This window comes from Sceloporus occidentalis, unplaced genomic scaffold, assembly GCF_023333645.1.
Source record: "Sceloporus occidentalis isolate IW3139 unplaced genomic scaffold, rSceOcc1.0.p SCAF_1, whole genome shotgun sequence".
In the NCBI taxonomy this organism is placed as follows: Eukaryota; Metazoa; Chordata; class Lepidosauria; order Squamata; family Phrynosomatidae; genus Sceloporus; species Sceloporus occidentalis.
The window spans coordinates 3,911,484-3,936,611 of record NW_028316981.1 but is presented as its reverse complement, the minus strand read 5'-3'; the positions used below and the strand labels follow the sequence as shown (position 1 = coordinate 3,936,611).

Genomic DNA, 25,128 nt, shown 5'->3' with positions numbered 1-25,128 from the left:
GTTTATGCCTGCCTTCTCCTTTCCACTATATAATAGTCACATTCTAGACTTTAGGAAAGCTAATTTCACTAAATTTAGGGAACTACTGGGGGTGATCCCGTGGTCAGGAATACTAAACTAGGAGGGAGCTCAAGATGGGAGTTTCTCAAAAGGGAGATATCGAAGGCACAATTTGAAACAGCAGCTGCTCTTTGCCCTGGCCTTCCTCTGAGGCTGAGAGAGTGTGACTGTTGGGTTTCTATGAGAGAGTGTGACAGCCAACCCTAGGGACGCCAAAGTGAGGAGGAGAATTGTTGCTGAGGGTAACTCAATGCTTTTCTGGTCAAGGTGTGTGTGTGTGTGTAGGGGGAGTTTGATTTGGACTTCCTCTGAGGCTGAGAAAGTGTGACTGTGGTGGGTTTCCGTGAGAGAGAGAGAGAGTGTCAGGAACCCTGGGGAAGTCAAGCTGAGAAGGAGAACTTGTGGAGGGGAGGCAGGAGAAGAACGGAGGGGTGTGTGTGTGTGTGTGTGTGTTTGTATATGTATATGTACATATATAGACATATATATATACATATATACATATCCATATATATACATACACATGTATGTATACTTGAGACCATACATGGTGGGAGTTGCGGGCATTGCTAAATTGTTGAAGTAGAATAAAATAGAAGGGAAGAAGAAATGCAAAGCAATCATTCGCGTGAGGCTAGCATTCATGCGAAACAGGAAATGGGAAGTTGCCTCTTTCTTCACCCTGGAAGTGTAAAAGCTCGATGTGTTCAGCGCCCCACTGAGCATGTGCAAGGGTGCCAGTTCGAATTGTTGAATCCAGATGGTATGTACTGGTGTGATCATTTATTTTGCACTCTCTCCGCTTTGCCTCAGGAATGAGCACAATTTTGCTCTTCATGTGTAATAATTAATCACGTGAATTGGCTTGCATTCCAATTTAATCTACTTCCCCTTCCTTTTGGAATGGCTTTGGACTGGAGTTCCAATTTTCACGTGTGATAAACTCCACTGATGCAACCTAAAATTGCATTGTCCTTTTTAGCTGCCGCATCGCACTGTTGACTCATGTTCAACTTGTGGTCTACTTGGACTCCCAGATCCCTTTGACGCGTATTCTCCTTCAGCCAGGTGTCACCCATCCTATATCTCTGCATCATCTTGCATATAGATCATAGAATCATCAAAGCATCCCTGAGAGATGGCCATCCAGCCTCTGTTTAAAGACCCCCAAGGATATTTTCTTTCAAATTACTACACAAAGTAAAATTTATATCTTTAGCTAAAAGGTACACACAAGCAAACTTACGCTTAAGATTCTGCAGAAAAGACTCCAACTATACATGGAAACAGAAATCAACTAATCACTGAAGGACAGAGGATTGTACGTAACTGACCCCCCATTGCATCCCTGAAAGCAGGGTTCAGGAAAAGAAGAGGGACCACACTGCAAACCTAAGATGACTTTTCACACTCCAGGCCAAAACACTTTGCAGAAATAAACCAGTTTGAGACTGCTTTAGCTGCCCTGCTCACTGCTATGGAATCCTGGGAATTGTAGTTTATTGTTGTGGTGCCAGAGCTCTCTGACAGAGAAGGCTAAATGTCTCACAAAACCACCATTCCAAGAATTCCCTAGCATTGAACTAAGGTAGTTGAAGCAGTCTCAAACTGGATTATTTCTGCAGTGTGTTTTGGCCTGGAGTGTGAAAAGCAAATCAGGGGGGGGGGGGGGGGGAGGGAGATCTCTATGTGCTTAACAGACTGCAGCAGAGCATTTGAGTGTATAGATCATGAAAAGGTATGGATGGCTCTTAACATGATGGGAGTGCCACTGGATCTGATAGTGCAGATGAGGAATCTGTACTTAGATGAGAAGCTACTGTCAGAATAGGATCGGGAGAAACAGAATGGTTTCCAACTGGCAAAGAGGTCAAGGAAAGGTGTATTGAGTCCCCATCTGTTCAACTTGTATGCAGAAAATATCATAAGAAGAGCAGATTTAGACTCAGATGAAGGAGGCGTGAAGAGGAAGAAACATCAAAACTCTTCGCCAGCTGGATGACGCCATGTTCCTAGTAGAAAACAAAGACTTGGAGCAGTTACTACGAAAAGGCAAAGAAGAAAGTGCAAAGCAGGCTTCTTGCTCAACATTAAGAAAACATATAGAGCAGTGGTTCCCGATCTGGGGGTCGCCTAAGAAGAGTCCTATCCCCGCCAGGATTCCTGGGGGCCTGCAGGAAACAGCCAAGAGGAGCAGGAGGAGGAGGAAAGGCAATGGTTTGCCTCCCAAGGGCAGGGTAAGCAAAGATCTTCCTTTTGCCTCGGACGAGTCCTACATTTTATCCTCTCTCAGGAGTCTGGGAAGAATTGCAAAACCTCCTCCATTTGAGGATGCTAAGTGAAGCAAAGGAAGGAGATGATGATGGAGAAAGGCAGGGAGGCGGAGAGGAGGCATTGAGGCGGCAGGCAAAGGGAGGAAGAGGCCAGGGAGAAGGAAAGGGCACTGGGCTGCTGGGCCCCTTTCGGGAGACAGAAGACGGCCTCTCTGTGCCTGGCCTGGGCTTGGAGGAGGGGGGATCAGGGGAAGAGAAGGGAAGCATGGAGCATCGCCACTGCTGCCTCCCCTCCACTGTTGTCTCTGCCACAGAGAAGAGGGCCAGGGGCACCATCTGAGGGAGGGCTCCTCCTCTGCCCTTTCCTCCTTGTCCTGCTCTGGGGGTTCTGGGGCTGGTGACAATGTCCTCCATGGATGAGGATGGACTGGATGTCCCTTGGGGTCCCTTCCGTCTCTATGGTTCTATGAATGAATGAGGATGGACTGGATGGCCCTTGGGGTCCCTTCCGTCTCTATGGTTCTCTGGAAGAATGAGGATGGACTGGATGGCCCTTGGGGTCCCTTCCGTCTCTATGGTTCTATGAATGAATGAGGATGGACTGGATGTCCCTTGGGGTCCCTTCCGTCTCTATGGTTCTCTGAATGAATGAGGATGGACTGGATGTCCCTTGGGGTCCCTTCCGTCTCTATGGTTCTCTGGAAGAATGAGGATGGACTGGATGTCCCTTGGGGTCCCTTCCGTCTCTATGGTTCTATGAATGAATGAGGATGGACTGGATGGCCCTTGGGGTCCCTTCCGTCTCTATGGTTCTCTGGAAGAATGAGGATGGACTGGATGGCCCTTGGGGTCCCTTCCGTCTCTATGGTTCTATGAATGAATGAGGATGGACTGGATGGCCCTTGGGGTCCCTTCCGTCTCTATGGTTCTATGAATGAATGAGGATGGACTGGATGTCCCTTGGGGTCCCTTCCGTCTCTATGGTTCTATGAATGAATGAGGATGGACTGGATGGCCCTTGGGGTCCCTTCCGTCTCTATGGTTCTATGAATGAATGAGGATGGACTGGATGTCCCTTGGGGTCCCTTCCGTCTCTATGGTTCTATGAATGAATGAGGATGGACTGGATGTCCCTTGGGATCCCTTCCGTCTCTATGGTTCTATGAATGAATGAGGATGGACTGGATGGCCCTTGGGGTCCCTTCCGTCTCTATGGTTCTATGAATGAATGAGGATGGACTGGATGGCCCTTGGGGTCCCTTCCGTCTCTATGGTTCTATGAATGAATGAGGATGGACTGGATGGCCCTTGGGGTCCCTTCCGTCTCTATGGTTCTCTGAATGAATGAGGATGGACTGGATGTCCCTTGGGGTCCCTTCCGTCTCTATGGTTCTCTGAATGAATGAGGATGGACTGGATGGCCCTTGGGGTCCCTTCCGTCTCTATGGTTCTATGAATGAATGAGGATGGACTGGATGGCCCTTGGGGTCCCTTCCGTCTCTATGGTTCTATGAATGAATGAGGATGGACTGGATGTCCCTTGGGGTCCCTTCCGTCTCTATGGTTCTATGAATGAATGAGGATGGACTGGATGTCCCTTGGGGTCCCTTCCGTCTCTATGGTTCTATGAATGAATGAGGATGGACTGGATGTCCCTTGGGGTCCCTTCCGTCTCTATGGTTCTCTGAATGAATGAGGATGGACTGGATGTCCCTTGGGGTCCCTTCCGTCTCTATGGTTCTATGAATGAATGAGGATGGACTGGATGTCCCTTGGGGTCCCTTCCGTCTCTATGGTTCTATGAATGAATGAGGATGGACTGGATGTCCCTTGGGGTCCCTTCCGTCTCTATGGTTCTATGAATGAATGAGGATGGACTGGATGTCCCTTGGGGTCCCTTCCGTCTCTATGGTTCTCTGGAAGAATGAGGATGGACTGGATGTCCCTTGGGGTCCCTTCCGTCTCTATGGTTCTATGAATGAATGAGGATGGACTGGATGGCCCTTGGGGTCCCTTCCGTCTCTATGGTTCTATGAATGAATGAGGATGGACTGGATGTCCCTTGGGGTCCCTTCCGTCTCTATGGTTCTATGAATGAATGAGGATGGACTGGATGGCCCTTGGGGTCCCTTCCGTCTCTATGGTTCTCTGGAAGAATGAGGATGGACTGGATGTCCCTTGGGGTCCCTTCCGTCTCTATGGTTCTCTGGAAGAATGAGGATGGACTGGATGTCCCTTGGGGTCCCTTCCGTCTCTATGGTTCTATGAATGAATGAGGATGGACTGGATGTCCCTTGGGGTCCCTTCCGTCTCTATGGTTCTCTGGAAGAATGAGGATGGACTGGATGTCCCTTGGGGTCCCTTCCGTCTCTATGGTTCTCTGGAAGAATGAGGATGGACTGGATGTCCCTTGGGGTCCCTTCCGTCTCTATGGTTCTCTGAATGAATGAGGATGGACTGGATGGCCCTTGGGGTCCCTTCCGTCTCTATGGTTCTATGAATGAATGAGGATGGACTGGATGGCCCTTGGGGTCCCTTCCGTCTCTATGGTTCTATGAATGAATGAGGATGGACTGGATGGCCCTTGGGGTCCCTTCCGTCTCTATGGTTCTATGAATGAATGAGGATGGACTGGATGTCCCTTGGGGTCCCTTCCGTCTCTATGGTTCTATGAATGAATGAGGATGGACTGGATGGCCCTTGGGGTCCCTTCCGTCTCTATGGTTCTATGAATGAATGAGGATGGACTGGATGGCCCTTGGGGTCCCTTCCGTCTCTATGGTTCTATGAATGAATGAGGATGGACTGGATGGCCCTTGGGGTCCCTTCCGTCTCTATGGTTCTATGAATGAATGAGGATGGACTGGATGGCCCTTGGGGTCCCTTCCGTCTCTATGGTTCTATGAATGAATGAGGATGGACTGGATGGCCCTTGGGGTCCCTTCCGTCTCTATGGTTCTATGAATGAATGAGGATGGACTGGATGGCCCTTGGGGTCCCTTCCGTCTCTATGGTTCTATGAATGAATGAGGATGGACTGGATGTCCCTTGGGGTCCCTTCCGTCTCTATGGTTCTATGAATGAATGAGGATGGACTGGATGGCCCTTGGGGTCCCTTCCGTCTCTATGGTTCTATGAATGAATGAGGATGGACTGGATGGCCCTTGGGGTCCCTTCCGTCTCTATGGTTCTATGAATGAATGAGGATGGACTGGATGTCCCTTGGGGTCCCTTCCGTCTCTATGGTTCTATGAATGAATGAGGATGGACTGGATGTCCCTTGGGGTCCCTTCCGTCTCTATGGTTCTATGAATGAATGAGGATGGACTGGATGTCCCTTGGGGTCCCTTCCGTCTCTATGGTTCTATGAATGAATGAGGATGGACTGGATGTCCCTTGGGGTCCCTTCCGTCTCTATGGTTCTATGAATGAATGAGGATGGACTGGATGTCCCTTGGGGTCCCTTCCGTCTCTATGGTTCTATGAATGAATGAGGATGGACTGGATGTCCCTTGGGGTCCCTTCCGTCTCTATGGTTCTCTGGAAGAATGAGGATGGACTGGATGGCCCTTGGGGTCCCTTCCGTCTCTATGGTTCTATGAATGAATGAGGATGGACTGGATGTCCCTTGGGGTCCCTTCCGTCTCTATGGTTCTCTGGAAGAATGAGGATGGACTGGATGTCCCTTGGGGTCCCTTCCGTCTCTATGGTTCTCTGGAAGAATGAGGATGGACTGGATGTCCCTTGGGGTCCCTTCCGTCTCTATGGTTCTCTGAATGAATGAGGATGGACTGGATGTCCCTTGGGGTCCCTTCCGTCTCTATGGTTCTCTGGAAGAATGAGGATGGACTGGATGTCCCTTGGGGTCCCTTCCGTCTCTATGGTTCTCTGGAAGAATGAGGATGGACTGGATGTCCCTTGGGGTCCCTTCCGTCTCTATGGTTCTATGAATGAATGAGGATGGACTGGATGGCCCTTGGGGTCCCTTCCGTCTCTATGGTTCTATGAATGAATGAGGATGGACTGGATGGCCCTTGGGGTCCCTTCCGTCTCTATGGTTCTATGAATGAATGAGGATGGACTGGATGTCCCTTGGGGTCCCTTCCGTCTCTATGGTTCTCTGAATGAATGAGGATGGACTGGATGTCCCTTGGGGTCCCTTCCGTCTCTATGGTTCTCTGAATGAATGAGGATGGACTGGATGTCCCTTGGGGTCCCTTCCGTCTCTATGGTTCTCTGAATGAATGAGGATGGACTGGATGTCCCTTGGGGTCCCTTCCGTCTCTATGGTTCTCTGAATGAATGAGGATGGACTGGATGTCCCTTGGGGTCCCTTCCGTCTCTATGGTTCTCTGAATGAATGAGGATGGACTGGATGTCCCTTGGGGTCCCTTCCGTCTCTATGGTTCTCTGAATGAATGAGGATGGACTGGATGTCCCTTGGGGTCCCTTCCGTCTCTATGGTTCTCTGAATGAATGAGGATGGACTGGATGTCCCTTGGGGTCCCTTCCGTCTCTATGGTTCTATGAATGAATGAGGATGGACTGGATGGCCCTTGGGGTCCCTTCCGTCTCTATGGTTCTCTGGAAGAATGAGGATGGACTGGATGGCCCTTGGGGTCCCTTCCGTCTCTATGGTTCTATGAATGAATGAGGATGGACTGGATGGCCCTTGGGGTCCCTTCCGTCTCTATGGTTCTCTGGAAGAATGAGGATGGACTGGATGTCCCTTGGGGTCCCTTCCGTCTCTATGGTTCTCTGGAAGAATGAGGATGGACTGGATGTCCCTTGGGGTCCCTTCCGTCTCTATGGTTCTCTGGAAGAATGAGGATGGACTGGATGTCCCTTGGGGTCCCTTCCGTCTCTATGGTTCTCTGGAAGAATGAGGATGGACTGGATGTCCCTTGGGGTCCCTTCCGTCTCTATGGTTCTCTGGAAGAATGAGGATGGACTGGATGTCCCTTGGGGTCCCTTCCGTCTCTATGGTTCTCTGAATGAATGAGGATGGACTGGATGTCCCTTGGGGTCCCTTCCGTCTCTATGGTTCTCTGAATGAATGAGGATGGACTGGATGTCCCTTGGGGTCCCTTCCGTCTCTATGGTTCTCTGAATGAATGAGGATGGACTGGATGTCCCTTGGGGTCCCTTCCGTCTCTATGGTTCTATGAATGAATGAGGATGGACTGGATGTCCCTTGGGGTCCCTTCCGTCTCTATGGTTCTATGAATGAATGAGGATGGACTGGATGTCCCTTGGGGTCCCTTCCGTCTCTATGGTTCTCTGAATGAATGAGGATGGACTGGATGTCCCTTGGGGTCCCTTCCGTCTCTATGGTTCTATGAATGAATGAGGATGGACTGGATGTCCCTTGGGGTCCCTTCCGTCTCTATGGTTCTATGAATGAATGAGGATGGACTGGATGTCCCTTGGGGTCCCTTCCGTCTCTATGGTTCTATGAATGAATGAGGATGGACTGGATGTCCCTTGGGGTCCCTTCCGTCTCTATGGTTCTCTGGAAGAATGAGGATGGACTGGATGGCCCTTGGGGTCCCTTCCGTCTCTATGGTTCTATGAATGAATGAGGATGGACTGGATGTCCCTTGGGGTCCCTTCCGTCTCTATGGTTCTATGAATGAATGAGGATGGACTGGATGTCCCTTGGGGTCCCTTCCGTCTCTATGGGTCTCTGGAAGAATGAGGATGGACTGGATGTCCCTTGGGGTCCCTTCCGTCTCTATGGTTCTATGAATGAATGAGGATGGACTGGATGTCCCTTGGGGTCCCTTCCGTCTCTATGGTTCTCTGGAAGAATGAGGATGGACTGGATGGCCCTTGGGGTCCCTTCCGTCTCTATGGTTCTCTGGAAGAATGAGGATGGACTGGATGTCCCTTGGGGTCCCTTCCGTCTCTATGGTTCTCTGAATGAATGAGGATGGACTGGATGTCCCTTGGGGTCCCTTCCGTCTCTATGGTTCTCTGGAAGAATGAGGATGGACTGGATGTCCCTTGGGGTCCCTTCCGTCTCTATGGTTCTCTGAATGAATGAGGATGGACTGGATGTCCCTTGGGGTCCCTTCCGTCTCTATGGTTCTCTGAATGAATGAGGATGGACTGGATGTCCCTTGGGGTCCCTTCCGTCTCTATGGTTCTCTGAATGAATGAGGATGGACTGGATGTCCCTTGGGTTCCCTTCCGTCTCTATGGTTCTCTTGAAGAATGAGGATGGACTGGATGTCCCTTGGGGTCCCTTCCGTCTCTATGGTTCTCTGAATGAATGAGGATGGACTGGATGTCCCTTGGGGTCCCATCCGTCTCTATGGTTCTCTGAATGAATGAGGATGGACTGGATGTCCCTTGGGGTCCCTTCCGTCTCTATGGTTCTCTGGAAGAATGAGGATGGACTGGATGGCCCTTGGGGTCCCTTCCGTCTCTATGGTTCTCTGGAAGAATGAGGATGGACTGGATGGCCCTTGGGGTCCCTTCCGTCTCTATGGTTCTATGAATGAATGAGGATGGACTGGATGTCCCTTGGGGTCCCTTCCGTCTCTATGGTTCTATGAATGAATGAGGATGGACTGGATGTCCCTTGGGGTCCCTTCCGTCTCTATGGTTCTATGAATGAATGAGGATGGACTGGATGTCCCTTGGGGTCCCTTCCGTCTCTATGGTTCTATGAATGAATGAGGATGGACTGGATGTCCCTTGGGGTCCCTTCCGTCTCTATGGTTCTATGAATGAATGAGGATGGACTGGATGTCCCTTGGGGTCCCTTCCGTCTCTATGGTTCTATGAATGAATGAGGATGGACTGGATGTCCCTTGGGGTCCCTTCCGTCTCTATGGTTCTATGAATGAATGAGGATGGACTGGATGTCCCTTGGGGTCCCTTCCGTCTCTATGGTTCTATGAATGAATGAGGATGGACTGGATGTCCCTTGGGGTCCCTTCCGTCTCTATGGTTCTCTGGAAGAATGAGGATGGACTGGATGTCCCTTGGGGTCCCTTCCGTCTCTATGGTTCTATGAATGAATGAGGATGGACTGGATGGCCCTTGGGGTCCCTTCCGTCTCTATGGTTCTATGAATGAATGAGGATGGACTGGATGGCCCTTGGGGTCCCTTCCGTCTCTATGGTTCTATGAATGAATGAGGATGGACTGGATGGCCCTTGGGGTCCCTTCCGTCTCTATGGTTCTCTGGAAGAATGAGGATGGACTGGATGTCCCTTGGGGTCCCTTCCGTCTCTATGGTTCTCTGGAAGAATGAGGATGGACTGGATGTCCCTTGGGGTCCCTTCCGTCTCTATGGTTCTATGAATGAATGAGGATGGACTGGATGTCCCTTGGGGTCCCTTCCGTCTCTATGGTTCTCTGGAAGAATGAGGATGGACTGGATGTCCCTTGGGGTCCCTTCCGTCTCTATGGTTCTCTGGAAGAATGAGGATGGACTGGATGTCCCTTGGGGTCCCTTCCGTCTCTATGGTTCTCTGGAAGAATGAGGATGGACTGGATGTCCCTTGGGGTCCCTTCCGTCTCTATGGTTCTCTGAATGAATGAGGATGGACTGGATGTCCCTTGGGGTCCCTTCCGTCTCTATGGTTCTCTGAATGAATGAGGATGGACTGGATGTCCCTTGGGGTCCCTTCCGTCTCTATGGTTCTCTGAATGAATGAGGATGGACTGGATGTCCCTTGGGGTCCCTTCCGTCTCTATGGTTCTATGAATGAATGAGGATGGACTGGATGTCCCTTGGGGTCCCTTCCGTCCCTATGGTTCTCTGAATGAATGAGGATGGACTGGATGTCCCTTGGGGTCCCTTCCGTCCCTATGGTTCTCTGAATGAATGAGGATGGACTGGATGGCCCTTGGGGTCCCTTCCGTCCCTATGGTTCTCTGAATGAATGAGGATGGACTGGATGTCCCTTGGGGTCCCTTCCGTCTCTATGGTTCTCTGGATGAATGAGGATGGACTGGATGGCCCTTGGGGTCCCTTCCGTCTCTATGGTTCTCTGGATGAATGAGGATGGACTGGATGGCCCTTGGGGTCCCTTCCGTCTCTATGGTTCTCTGGATGAATGAGGATGGACTGGATGGCCCTTGGGGTCCCTTCCGTCTCTATGGTTCTCTGGAAGAATGAGGATGGACTGGATGTCCCTTGGGGTCCCTTCCGTCTCTATGGTTCTCTGGAAGAATGAGGATGGACTGGATGTCCCTTGGGGTCCCTTCCGTCTCTATGGTTCTCTGAATGAATGAGGATGGACTGGATCTCCCTTGGGGTCCCTTCCGTCTCTATGGTTCTCTGAATGAATGAGGATGGACTGGATGTCCCTTGGGGTCCCTTCCGTCTCTATGGTTCTCTGAATGAATGAGGATGGACTGGATGTCCCTTGGGGTCCCTTCCGTCTCTATGGTTCTCTGAATGAATGAGGATGGACTGGATGTCCCTTGGGGTCCCTTCCGTCTCTATGGTTCTCTGAATGAATGAGGATGGACTGGATGTCCCTTGGGGTCCCTTCCGTCTCTATGGTTCTCTGAATGAATGAGGATGGACTGGATGGCCCTTGGGGTCCCTTCCGTCTCTATGGTTCTCTGGAAGAATGAGGATGGACTGGATGGCCCTTGGGGTCCCTTCCGTCTCTATGGTTCTCTGAATGAATGAGGATGGACTGGATGGCCCTTGGGGTCCCTTCCGTCTCTATGGTTCTCTGGAAGAATGAGGATGGACTGGATGTCCCTTGGGGTCCCTTCCGTCTCTATGGTTCTATGAATGAATGAGGATGGACTGGATGTCCCTTGGGGTCCCTTCCGTCTCTATGGTTCTATGAATGAATGAGGATGGACTGGATGTCCCTTGGGGTCCCTTCCGTCTCTATGGTTCTCTGGAACCATGAGGATGGACTGGATGTCCGTTGGGGTCCCTTCCGTCTCTATGGTTCTATGAATGAATGAGGATGGACTGGATGGCCCTTGGGGTCCCTTCCGTCTCTATGGTTCTATGAATGAATGAGGATGGACTGGATGGCCCTTGGGGTCCCTTCCGTCTCTATGGTTCTCTGGAAGAATGAGGATGGACTGGATGTCCCTTGGGGTCCCTTCCGTCTCTATGGTTCTCTGGAAGAATGAGGATGGACTGGATGGCCCTTGGGGTCCCTTCCGTCTCTATGGTTCTCTGGAAGAATGAGGATGGACTGGATGTCCCTTGGGGTCCCTTCCGTCTCTATGGTTCTATGAATGAATGAGGATGGACTGGATGTCCCTTGGGGTCCCTTCCGTCTCTATGGTTCTCTGAATGAATGAGGATGGACTGGATGGCCCTTGGGGTCCCTTCCGTCTCTATGGTTCTCTGAATGAATGAGGATGGACTGGATGGCCCTTGGGGTCCCTTCCGTCTCTATGGTTCTCTGAATGAATGAGGATGGACTGGATGTCCCTTGGGGTCCCTTCCGTCTCTATGGTTCTCTGAATGAATGAGGATGGACTGGATGGCCCTTGGGGTCCCTTCCGTCTCTATGGTTCTCTGAATGAATGAGGATGGACTGGATGGCCCTTGGGGTCCCTTCCGTCTCTATGGTTCTCTGAATGAATGAGGATGGACTGGATGGCCCTTGGGGTCCCTTCCGTCTCTATGGTTCTCTGAATGAATGAGGATGGACTGGATGTCCCTTGGGGTCCCTTCCGTCTCTATGGTTCTCTGGAAGAATGAGGATGGACTGGATGTCCCTTGGGGTCCCTTCCGTCTCTATGGTTCTCTGGAAGAATGAGGATGGACTGGATGTCCCTTGGGGTCCCTTCCGTCTCTATGGTTCTCTGAATGAATGAGGATGGCCTGTTGTCCCTTGGGGTCCCTTCCGTCTCTATGGTTCTCTGGAAGAATGAGGATGGACTGGATGTCCCTTGGGGTCCCTTCCGTCTCTATGGTTCTCTGAATGAATGAGGATGGACTGGATGTCCCTTGGGGTCCCTTCCGTCTCTATGGTTCTCTGAATGAATGAGGATGGACTGGATGTCCCTTGGGGTCCCTTCCGTCTCTATGGTTCTCTGGAAGAATGAGGATGGACTGGATGGCCCTTGGGGTCCCTTCCGTCTCTATGGTTCTCTGAATGAATGAGGATGGACTGGATGTCCCTTGGGGTCCCTTCCGTCTCTATGGTTCTCTGGAAGAATGAGGATGGACTGGATGTCCCTTGGGGTCCCTTCCGTCTCTATGGTTCTCTGGAAGAATGAGGATGGACTGGATGTCCCTTGGGGTCCCTTCCGTCTCTATGGTTCTCTGGAAGAATGAGGATGGACTGGATGGCCCTTGGGGTCCCTTCCGTCTCTATGGTTCTCTGGAAGAATGAGGATGGACTGGATGGCCCTTGGCGTCCCTTCCGTCTCTATGGTTCTCTGGAAGAATGAGGATGGACTGGATGGCCCTTGGGGTCCCTTCCGTCTCTATGGTTCTATGAATGAATGAGGATGGACTGGATAACGGAGTTGAAAACCATCCTGTTCAGAGAAGCCTTCCCAGACATCGCATAATTGTTGCTTACTATCTGATGTTCTGTTGTTGACTGTATTGCTATGTACTGTATATGTATTATCCTACTTGTGAGTATGTATTTTCCCTGGATAATGATTAACCTTCCATTTTGAAGCCAAACCCTCCCTCCTGTCCATCTGCCTTGGTCCAGGCCTCGGAGGTTGAGAGGAACTGCTGGACCTCTTACCCTTTCCCGTCACCACTCCCTTCCCCCTCTGTGTCATGTCTTTTTAGATTGTAAGCCTGAGGGCAGGGAACCGTCTAACTAAAAAGATTGCATGTACAGCGCTGTGTAAATTTACAGCGCTTCATAAATAAAGGTTAATAATAATAATAATAATATGGTTCTATGAATGAATGAGGATGGACTGGATGTCCCTTGGGGTCCCTTCCGTCTCTATGGTTCTATGAATGAATGAGGATGGACTGGATGTCCCTTGGGGTCCCTTCCGTCTCTATGGTTCTATGAATGAATGAGGATGGACTGGATGTCCCTTGGGGTCCCTTCCGTCTCTATGGTTCTATGAATGAATGAGGATGGACTGGATGTCCCTTGGGGTCTCTTCCGTCTCTATGGTTCTCTGGAAGAATGAGGATGGACTTGATTTCCCTTGGGGTCTCTTCCGTCTCTATGGTTCTATGAATGAATGAGGATGGACTGGATGTCCCTTGGTTGTCTCTTCCGTCTCTATGGTTCTATGAATGAATGAGGATGGACTGGATGGCCCTTGGTGTCTCTTCCGTCTCTATGGTTCTATGAATGAATGAGGATGGACTGGATGTCCCTTGGGGTCTGTTTCGTCTCTATGGTTCTATGAATGAATGAGGATGGACTGGATGTCCCTTGGGGTCTCTTCCGTCTCTATGGTTCTATGAATGAATGAGGATGGACTGGATGTCCCTTGGGTCTCTTCCGTCTCTATGGTTCTATGAATGAATGAGGATGGACTGGATGTCCCTTGGGGTCTCTTCCGTCTCTATGGTTCTATGAATGAATGAGGATGGACTGGATGTCCCTTGGGGTCTCTTCCGTCTCTATGGTTCTATGAATGAATGAGGATGGACTTGATGTCCCTTGGGGTCTCTTCCGTCTCTATGGTTGTCTGGAAGAATGAGGATGGACTGGATGTCCCTTGGGGTTTCTTCCATCTCTATGGTTCTATGAATGAATGAGGATGGACTGGATGTCCCTTGGGGTCTCTTCCGTCTCTATGGTTCTCTGGAAGAATGAGGATGGACTGGATGTCTCTTGGGGTCTCTTCCGTCTCTATGGTTCTATGAATGAATGAGGATGGACTTGATGTCCTTTGGGGTCTCTTCCATCTCTATGGTTCTCTGGAAGAATGAGGATGGACTGGATGGCCCTTGGGGTCTCTTCCGTCTCTATGGTTCTATGAATGAATGAGGATGGACTGGATGGCCCTTGGGGTCTCTTCCGTCTCTATGGTTCTATGAATGAATGAGGATGGACTGGATGTCCCTTGGGGTCTCTTCCGTCTCTATGGTTCTCTGGAAGAATGAGGATGGACTGGATGTCCCTTGGGGTCTCTTCCGTCTCTATGGTTCTATGAATGAATGAGGATGGACTTGATGTCCCTTGGGGTCTCTTCCGTCTCTATGGTTCTCTGGAAGAATGAGGATGGACTGGATGGCCCTTGGGGTCTCTTCCGTCTCTATGGTTCTATGAATGAATGAGGATGGACTTGATGTCCCTTGGGGTCTCTTCCGTCTCTATGGTTCTATGAATGAATGAGGATGGACTTGATGTCCCTTGGGGTCTCTTCCGTCTCTATGGTTCTATGAATGAATGAGGATGGACTGGATGGCCCTTGGGGTCTCTTCCGTCTCTATGGTTCTATGAATGAATGAGGATGGACTTGATGTCCCTTGGGGTCTCTTCCGTCTCTATGGTTCTATGAATGAATGAGGATGGACTGGATGTCCCTTGGGGTCTCTTCCGTCTCTATGGTTCTATGAATGAATGAGGATGGACTGGATGTCCCTTGGGGTCTCTTTCGTCTCTATGGTTCTCTGGAAGAATGAGGATGGACTGGATGTCCCTTGGGGTCTCTTCCGTCTCTATGGTTCTCTGGAAGAATGAGCATGGACTGGATGTCCCTTGGGGTCTCTTACGTCTCTATGGTTCTCTGGAAGAATGAGGATGGACTGGATGTCCCTTGGGGTCTCTTCCGTCTCTATGGTTCTCTGGAAGAATGAGGATGGACTGGATGTCCCTTGGGGTCTCTTCCGTCTCTATGGTTCTATGAATGAATGAGGATGGACTGGATGGCCCTTGGGGTCTCTTCCGTCTCTATGGTTCTATGAATGAATGAGGATGGACTGGATGTCCCTTGGGGTCTCTTCCGTCTCTATGGTTCTCTGGAAGAATGAGGTTGGACTTGATGTCCCTTGGTGTATCTGCCAACTCTATGGTTCTGTGAAAGAGGCACCTTCTTCCGCCCATTCCTCTTAGCTGCAAGTTCTCCTTCTTAGAAAGGCCGGAAGTCTTGTTGAGGGTTAATGAGAAGAGGGATGGACCCTTCTATCTTATTTCCGGTGGGGAGGATTTGGGTTTTTCCGAATTTCCTTGGCGGGGAGAGGAAGTCTAGAGAGGGAGCAGGGAGGCAATAAGGTAATACGCTTCCTTGCTTGGCGGGGGGGGGGGGGGGGAGACATGTCTGGCCTGGCCTGGTTTGGGGGTCTTACTTTTCTTGTTGGAGGGAAAAGAAAGGACGAGGCTGCTGGAGGGTGGAGGAGTAGAAAGCTGGGCCAAAGCTTTCTTCTTCCACAGGGAGAAATGTAAGGTACTGCACTTAGGGTGGAAAAATGAAATGCACAGATATAGGATGGGGAGCACCTGGCTGAATGAAATTACGTGTGAAAGGGATCTAGGAGTCCAAGTAGACCACAAGATGAACATGAGTCAACAGTGCAACACGGCAGCTAAAAAGGCCAATGCAATTTTAGGCTGCATCAATAGATCATCTCTCTCTCTTTCTCTCTCTCTCTCTCTCTCGATGCTGATGAAAAGAATATGGATGCATCATAACAAAATGTATTAAGAGACAGCAGAAGATTGTTAAAAGCAAATCATAGCAAGCTCTTTTCAAGTGAAGGAGCTCTCTTCCCTGCTTCATTCTTCAGTCCCCCCATCCCATAAACCCCATGTGGCTCCCTCCATCAGACACCCCTCCCCAAAAAAGCCATGGTACTGAAGGGTGAAAGACCTCCTGCTTCTCTGCTCTAAACAAATCCATTTGCGGTGTTTCACCCTTTCTTCTTGTCCCCTTACTCCCCCCCCCCCCCGCTTCCATCTTCTCTTCTACACCAAGGAAATTAAAAGGATACCCATCTTTTCCTTCTGGAAATAGAGACAGATCATACTGCTTCTATACTCCCCCCCCTTCCCCCCATGTTAACATTTCCTCCTTTCTAGAAAGCTGAGTCTCCTGCCTAGCTAACTCTTGGAGGACAAAGTGGGGCCAAAGGCATCAATCTCTCTGTTCTCTGTATCCCTGGCAGGGCTTGCAAAGAGGATCCCAGATTAAAATACTTTGACTGGATAAATGAAGTCCCACTTGGTACTCAGACCTCTTTTGGGATGGGCCGAGAGACAGTAATGGCTCTTGGCAGGGTGTGTGTGTGAATACATAAGGATTTTTTAAAGTAAATGAAGACCACCCCAGGTGCTGACGCTCTTTCCACATTCCTCACAGTGACTGCCTGTGAAACATGAAAGAAGGACGGTTCTGTCTCGGCACCAGGAGCCCTGGTGGTGCAGTAGTTAAATGCCAGTACTGCAGCCCCAAAGTCGTAAGTCCGATCCCATGAAATGTACTTGTTATTGTTATTTTCTTCACTGTATACATTTTCTTTTCTTTGGGCTGGGAGTTGTAGTACACCAACATGTGGAGGGTCACAGGTTCCCCGCCCTTGAGTTAGGACTAAACCTTATGAGTAGTCCCAGCTGGAGGGGTTTGGAGTTTTTCTCCCTAACTGAGAAAGAAGGAACCTAGCAAAAGAGACTTTTGCTATTGTTCTGTGCTGCTAAGACTGGCTTCAACCCAGAGCAACTCTGTGAATGAGAGATCTCCAAGAGACAATGTTATTTATGGACTCAGTTAGGGTTTGTAAACTCTAGTTTGACTTCCTGAGTCAATCTACCTGTAGCATGCACTTTCTCTTTTGCTGCTGCCTTCCACATTACTGACCATCCTCATCTTTCCAATGAGTCACAATATGTCCAAAGTGTGATAACACCATTTTTTCTTCTTTTGTCTTCTAGGAAAATTTCAGACTTGATTTGCTCTAAGAGCCACTTAGTTGTCTTTTTGGTGGGCTACAGAAATCGTCTGTTTGCACATGTAAAATACTTTCTGCAGCTGTACATAGGTCCAAAACGGGCCTGCTTGGCCTTCAAATGTAGGAAGAGAAGTTAATCTACACTGAATTCCTCAGCCATAGAAGAAACTGCAGGAAAGATGGCCTTGGAACAGGTTAGCATTTACACCATCCTTCTTTGTGATGGAGGCATTGGGAGGGACCTGCAGCAGAGGACTGCAAATGCTTAATACCAAGGGCAGAAGGATTCAATTCAGCTCCCCATGAACTGACTCATTTGTCAATCTGGGATGCAATGAGTGGTCAGTGGTCATCTTCTATTTTGCAGTGCCTCAGTTGATCAGTGGCATCTTACCCTTGCTTTCCCTCCCAGCTAATCAGGGCCAGGAATGATTGGACTGGGCTTTCTCCCAATGGTGACCCCTCAGAGTGTCCCTCAGGCCTGTAAGGAGCAGTTGTCTTATGCCCTTTGTTAGCATTGACCCTGTGATGTTTAGTCAGGGTTGGTCCATCATTTTGGTGGAGGGAGGCACCTGGCTCAGTCAGCTGGTTTTGAGCCATAATGAAAGGAAGCAATTCCTAATGATTTAATTTGTAGGTCTTAATTTTTTTTTCAAGGATGGGAGGAGGCTCTTGTGGTGTTCTCTGTCTTATGTCCTAAAAGAACTTGACTAAATAGAAATCTAAAACATTTTCGAATTGGGTGATGCTGCCCTAAACATATGCCAGGAAGATTGGGAACACCTGTGTGGAAGAGCTTCTACATTCTTAATAAAATGCACCCCGCCCCCCCCCCCCGCCCCCCCATGCAAGGAATCTTGTCATCAGGAGTCCAAGTTGTAATCTTGTATTTTCCTTCATGCCCTATTCTCCAAGATCCAGGGAGTCAAGGAAAAGAGTTGGGGGAATATTCAAACATGTTCCACTCTATTGTTATTCTGAAGCAACCAAACAATGTTTGGGATGCACCCTGTGTTTTTCTCCACTATTGATAAGTCACTCTGTGGATGAGGGCTGTGTTCTGTTGCAGGTAACCTTTGGGGATGTGGCTGTGTATTTCTCAGAGGCGGAATGGAATCTGTTGGATTGGAACCAAAGATCTTTGTATGAGAAGGTCATGATGGAGAACTATGAGAATGTGTCCTCCCTGGGTAAGGAACTTGAACCCATTTTCCTTACAATGGAGATGGAGTGTCCTTTCATACTACCCCATCATAGTGCTTATGATTCCACATTAATTGGAATGGCAGCATCCTGTGGAATCTTGGGATTTGTAGTTTAGTGGGGGACTAGAACTTTGCAGTTGAGAATTCCCAGTAACCCTCCCTAAACTGCCAATCCTAGGATTCCATAGAAAGGAACCATGACAGCTAATATTCTGCCTCAAAATGCCCCTTGATACATACCAAAACAATTTTGCCAAATTTTGAGGCCTTCTTTTGACCAAGATACACCTCAGATGCCTCTTGGGAAAAAGTCCTTCCCAGCTTTAAAATGGCTCAGAGAGGGTCCAACACTGGCAAAACTGGAATATTTATGCGCAATATATATATATATATATATATATATACACACACACACACACACACACACACACACACACACACACACAATTAGAATTCCTTAGAGTACCTTTGAGATCTACTGAGAGTCCGGTGTAGTTCCCTAATCCTCAACAATTGCCTATCCCTGTCTTAGGGCCTCTATAGAGCACTTATTCTTAGCCAAGTCTGAGTCACACTCCCAGCCCAGCCATGAAGCTCCTGGGTGACTTTCCTCAGTCCAGCCTCCTTGCTCAGCATATTTTATTTACAGGAAGCCTGTCATATCAGTGGGCTAGGCATTTGTAGATTGGAGCTCCCGTGAATTACCCTGCCCCATATTAGCCAGTGGTGGCATGCACCTGCAGGTGTGCTGATACATGCACACAGATGCCACCATCCACTGATTAATATGGGTTTGTGATCCCATGTTTTTCCCCATCTGCAGGGCCCCCTGTAACCAAACTCATGCAGGTGGAAAGGGCCCACTGTATTTATTATCCTGCCTATCTATCAAAAAGAGATTCAAAGCAGCTTACATTAAAGCTTCTACTTCATATTTCAGTTTCTGTCAGAGGCTAGCACTGTACCACAATAGGTCCAGAAAACAATGGTCTCCCAGGTAGCTGTTGGGCCCCAGGTCCAGTGGTACTCAAGGTAATTAACTATTGGTTCTGGGGTTTTGTCCAAATGTGTAGTTGTATGCGTATACCCAAACTCCTGATGAGGATAAGCATATGTGCAGACAAGCAAAATTGGCTGGGTCAAGAAGAAATGTATGTTCACCCTCCACAAGAGAAATGGTACCCACCCTACCCCCATTTTCAGTTTTAACACATTTATTCAGTTGCAAATTTCTGAAAATGAACTGACTCACATTTCCAGCTTTTGTTTCCCCCCATCCTTGGTCCTTCAGAGTTAGTGGATTGCTCTCCACTTCTCTAACTTGACCACCTGTCCTCATGCCTATGTACACTAGTCCAACATTTTACCTGCAGTATCTCATTCTTGTATCCTTTTTCTTCTGCTATCCTGTTTTCTCTCTCTCTCTCTCTCTCTCTCTCTCTCTCTCTCTCTCTCTCTCTCTCTCACACACACACACACACACAAACACTCAGATGCACACACAGTTGGTTCCTTGCATGTTGAGAGGTATCTGAAAAACCAACAAATTTTAACAAGTAGTTTATGGCCCTATACAGACAGGCCAAAATAAAGCTGCTTCAGGTCACTTTGGAGGTATGGTGTTTCAATGATGCATGCATCCTAAGAGTCTGGAAGCTGCACCAAAGCTGCACTCCAGTCCTTAGGACTTTTGGTGTGACTTCTGGACTCTTGGGATGCATGTATCATTTAAACAGCATACCTCCAAAGTGACTCGAAGCAGCTTTATTTTGGCCTGTCTGTATCAGGCCTATGGAAACTAGTGTGAACCAGCTCAGGTCTTTGTTTTCAGACCTGTCAGGGGGTTCCATTTGGCAGTTGTGACTAATATCTTTGAAAAGGGGGAAAGGGACACAGTATCTCCTCTTTCTCCTCTTTTACTTCAAAAAATTGAGCTTACTTAGCTCCATGGTTGCTCTCAGAGGTCTTTTATGTCTGAACTCTGAACTGTCTGTTCTTCTTCTTTACAGGAGATAACTGGTGGAAAACAAATATATGTATGAAGAGGTGGAAGTGTTTTGGTCATAAACTAGTTCATGCCAAACATCTGCAGATTCACATGAAAGAAGAATATGATACCACCAAGGATCTGTACAAATGTACTATGTGTGGGAAATGTTTTACCCAAATGATGGAGCTTAGTCTTCACAAGAGAACCCATATTGGAAATAATTTTAATTGTGAAGTGCCCAAAAAGCATACTACTGGAGATTTGTACCTTCAGAATTACCAGAGAGTGCACAAAGCAGAGAAAGCATACAGATGCCAAGAATGTGGAAAATATTTTACTCACAAGTCGGTCCTTGTCACTCATCAGAGAGCCCACACAGGAGAGAAGCCATACAGATGCCAGCATTGTGGGAAATGTTTTGCTGACAACTCAGTCCTTTTGAGACATCACAGAGCCCACACAGGAGAGAAACCACATCAATGTCATCATTGTGGAGATTGCTTTACTCAGAGGTCAGTCCTTCTGACTCATCAGAGAATTCATACAGGAGAAAAACCATTCAAATGTCAGCAATGTGGAAAGTGTTTTGCTCAGAAGTCAACCCTTGTGGCTCATCAGACTGCCCACACAGGAGAGAAACCATACAAATGCCAGAAGTGTGAGAAATGTTTTGCTCAAGGTTCAAATCTTTTGGCACATCAGAGAGTCCACACGGGAGAGAAACCATACAAATGCCTGCAGTGTGGGAAATGCTTTGCTTACAAGTCAAACATTGTGACTCATCACAGAATTCACACAGGAGAGAAACCATACCTGTGCCAGCATTGTGGGAAGTGTTTTTCTCACAAGTCAGATCTTGTGACTCACCAGAGAGCCCACACAGGAGACAAACCGTACCAGTGCCAGCAGTGTGGGAAATGTTTTGCTCGCAATTCAGACCGGGAGATTCATCAGAGAGTCCATACAGGAGAAAAACCATACAGATGTCATCTTTGTGGGAAATGTTTTGTTCAGAATTCATGCCTTCTAAGGCATCAGAATGTCCATGCCAGAGAGAAAGCAGAAATCTAAAATACTTTTTGTTTGGAGAGATCATGCTTCTATATTCTGTCTCATAAAAGTATTATTTATTTATATCCTGCCCTTTCCCCAAAACTGGGACTCAGGCAGCTCACAACATTTAAAAAAAATACAATTAAAAGCATGCAAAAAGTGTACAATAAAATAGAATTAAATTATTACATAGTAAAAGAATAAAACACATTTAAAAAGCTAAAAATGAACATGAACTTTAAAGCAATATAGAATAAAAGCATATGCAGACGATCTGGTTATAATAGTGGAAAACCCTTTGATAAATGTGGAAAAAGCCCTTCAGTTGGTTGAGGTTTTTGGGGAATGTGCGGGCTTCAAAATAAATAAGTCCAAATCTGCAATGGTGACATGTAATTTGGGAAAAACGAAACAAGAAAATCTACGAATAAAAACGGAAATACAAATTCAGAAAAAAAGTCAAATATTTAGGAATATACATAACAAATAAAAATAGTGATCTCTTTGATAACAGTTATAGCAAAATTTGGCAAGAAATGAAGAAAAATTTGGAAACTTGGTCGAAATTACAAATATCTTGGTTGGGTAGGATTGCATTGTTTAAAATGAGTGTACTTCCCAAAATAATTTTTCTATTTCAAAATTTACCAGTAATTAGAAACGGCCTAATATTTGGACAATGGAAAAAAGATATATTGAAATTTATTTGGACAAATAAAGAAGCAGGAATAAAGTGGTCATCATTAACAGATAGTAAGGAGAGGAGAGGATTAGGTTTACCCGATCTCAAATTATATTATCACGCATGCTGCATAGATTGGATTTGGGAATGGATACATTTAGAAAATCAGAATCTACTAAATTTAGAAGGGTTTAACCTAATTAACCTAATACAAGGAGAAAATATACAGGTCTATCCCAGATTGGGTGTCCCCACACTAAGCTTTATTAAAAAGAACAGGAAAAGAGAGAAGAAATTGGCTAAGGTATAAAGAAATTTTAAAAACAGAGAAGGGAAAAATTTTAATGAAAACAAAAGAAGAAGTAGAAGAAAATGGTATTAAACTACAATGGTTCTCATATTTACAACTAAGTGAACGATATAGGCTGGATAATAAACAACCAGGTGTGAGCAGGAAAGAAACTGAATTAGATGTGATTATTAGGGGCGGTAAGAGGAAAGGACTGATTTCAAAAATTTATAAATTATGCCTTAAATTGGAATTGGAAGAGGAAAGAATCAAATCGTACATGATTAGCTGGGCAAAAAAACATAGGACACCCAATAAATTTGGAAAGATGGGAAAAAGCCTGGGGAAAAGATCTAAAGTTCACACTATGCATGGATATAAAAGAAAATTTAATAAAACAATACAGGTATATGTTGGAGATGTAATGAGAAGATTGGCTCTTTTTACCACATGTGGTGGACTTGCCCTAAGGTACAAACTTTCTGGTGTAGGATCAAGGAAACTATACAAAAGATATACCAAACTGAACTAAAGTTGGAACTGGAGCTGTTTTTATTGAATATGGTGGATAGTAAAGAAGTTAGACAGTATCTAAAACCAATATTGTATTTGATAACTATTGCAAGAATGTCATTAGCTAAAGTCTGGAGAAACTCTGAAGTTCCCACAGTGGACACATGGCTTTGTAAATTGTTGGAAATAGTAGAAATGGATAGGATAACTATGGCTTTAAAGGAAAAATATGAAGAGTCAAAAGAAATCTGGGACCCATTGTTAAAATATTGCAAAGACAGATGGAAGATATAATATAACACCTTAAGTAATCTCAACCTTTGGCATTTCTACTTTCCAAGTTTAAATAATAATATTGTAATATAGCAGTAAGGATATGAAATAACGAAGAAAGCTTAATGTTTGGATGCAGTCTTAGTAGATGATTAAGAGTTTTAAAAAGTACAAATGTTGATCGTAGTTACAGTTACATTATGTTTATAGAGAGAAATAATTTTGATTAGCCGTTAAGAAGATATTTACTGAAACTGATCAGGGGGGAGGGGGCGATTCAAAGGAATGTATATGAAAGATTATGAAAAAGCAATAATCTGTGGGTGTAAATATTTTAAACTTTAACAAAGATTATTATTAAAAAATTAAAAAATAAAAAGATAAAAATGATAAAATACTTTAAAGCAATACAACACCTTCTGTTTTAAAAGCCTGTCTAAACAGGTAGGTCTTAGCCTGCTGGTGGAAGCATAACAAGGAAGGAGACATTCTGGCCTCCCTGGGCAGAGAGTTCCACAGTCTAGGGGCAGCCACAGCAAAGGCCCTGTCTTGTGTTGCCACCAACTGTGCTTGTGATGGTGGTGGGACAGAGAGAAAGTCGTCTCCTGAGGATTGCAGAGCCTGGGCTGGTTCATACGTGGAGTTATGGTCTGCCAAGTATTGTCCCCTTTGATAGTATTTTTGTAATGTCTGTTGTTGCTGTGTATATATGACAGACTCACAAGCAGCTAAGACTCCAACGACAAAATGCTCCAGCATAGCATTGTAGTCTAAGTCTGACAGCAGGTCAATACTATACAGCTGCAGCAAACATAGGCCATAATTTTGCTTCAAAGCATATGATTTTAAAGTATCTTGCAATTATATGATTATTCAACAAAACTTTGAGTTGTTTGGACCATTGTGTTTTTTGGCTGCCCAAGATGGCTAAGGCAGGAGAAGGGGTTCCGTTTTCAAAGAGGGCTATAGGAACTGGGACCCTTCCCAGCTAGGACATAATGGCAGCTCCCTCTGCCCCCCAAAGGACAAGTTAGGGTGCTCCTGCCTCCAATGTTCCCTCCTTATCTTTTCCTCTCCTTCTCCACCCACTGGGTCTCTCCTCCTCGCCAAGGGAGCTAAAGAAGAAAGTCCTTCCACCTGTTCTCCTTTTCTGGCCTGGAGAGATGTGTCGAACTGGGCACCAGCAGCAATTACGTTGTTTAATGAAGAAAAATAATTCTAGTTACATAGAATACATAAGCAGGGCTATCATATCACCTCTTAACCTTCTATCACCATTTGGAACCATGGAGAAGAAGAGCCGACCGTCTTATTGAACCATCTGAACAACATCCACACAAACATCCAATTCACGATGGAAAAAGAAAAGGAAGGAACATTGCCATTTTTGGTTGTCCTAGTCCTCTGCAAACTGAACCAACAGTTGGACCACACAGTATACAGGAAACCTACACACACGGACAGATGCCTACACAAGAACTCCAACCATCCTCCAGGACAAAAAAGAAGCACAATAAAAACACTGGTAAACTATGCAAAAAGGATGTGTGAACCCCACTTCCTGGAAGATGAGCTGAAGCACCTAGACCAAAGGTTACTCCAGCTCAGACATCAGAAGGGCTGCCAGACCAAGAACCCATAGGGGTGAATACAAACTACCAGCCAAAGGGAACTTGTTTTAGTTTTTTGAAGAAACTCCTTTTCTTTAACATGAAGATTAGGGCATGAAGGGAAACAGGGATTCTTGGTTATCTAGATTTCTCATTGACAGTAACCCCAGTCCCACCACCCCTGGCTCTGATGGACTGAGGAGGAAAGCAAGGACAAGGAGGCAGAAAGCACTGATCAGTTGATCCACTGCAGGACAGAGGATGACCACCCATAACATCTGACCACTCACAGCATCCCAGACTGACAAACTCCCAGTGGCTCTATTATAAATAAGGAAGGGGTGAATGTTAACCTGTTC

General features: G+C 47.0%; 1 protein-coding gene across 3 annotated transcripts; it reads left to right on the top strand.

The window, feature by feature from the left end:
* The first annotated feature begins 1,747 nt into the window (after positions 1–1,747).
* LOC149320417 (uncharacterized) lies at positions 1,748–24,004 on the top strand. Of its 3 annotated transcripts, XM_089501916.1 has the most exons (5): positions 1,748–2,297; positions 16,569–16,665; positions 17,138–17,348; positions 18,224–18,344; positions 20,369–24,004. In XM_089501916.1, exons 3-5 carry the CDS (start codon positions 17,334–17,336, stop codon positions 21,418–21,420), a joined length of 1,188 nt encoding a protein of 395 aa, XP_089358042.1. In that variant the 5' UTR covers positions 1,748–2,297; positions 16,569–16,665; positions 17,138–17,333; the 3' UTR covers positions 21,421–24,004. The 3 variants fall into 3 exon arrangements, with proteins under 3 accessions (XP_089358042.1, XP_089358039.1, XP_089358044.1); XM_089501913.1 differs by lacking the exon at positions 1,748–2,297 and having other exon boundaries at positions 15,569–16,665; XM_089501918.1 differs by lacking the exons at positions 1,748–2,297; positions 18,224–18,344 and having other exon boundaries at positions 15,569–16,665.
* The last annotated feature ends 1,124 nt before the right edge of the window (positions 24,005–25,128 follow it).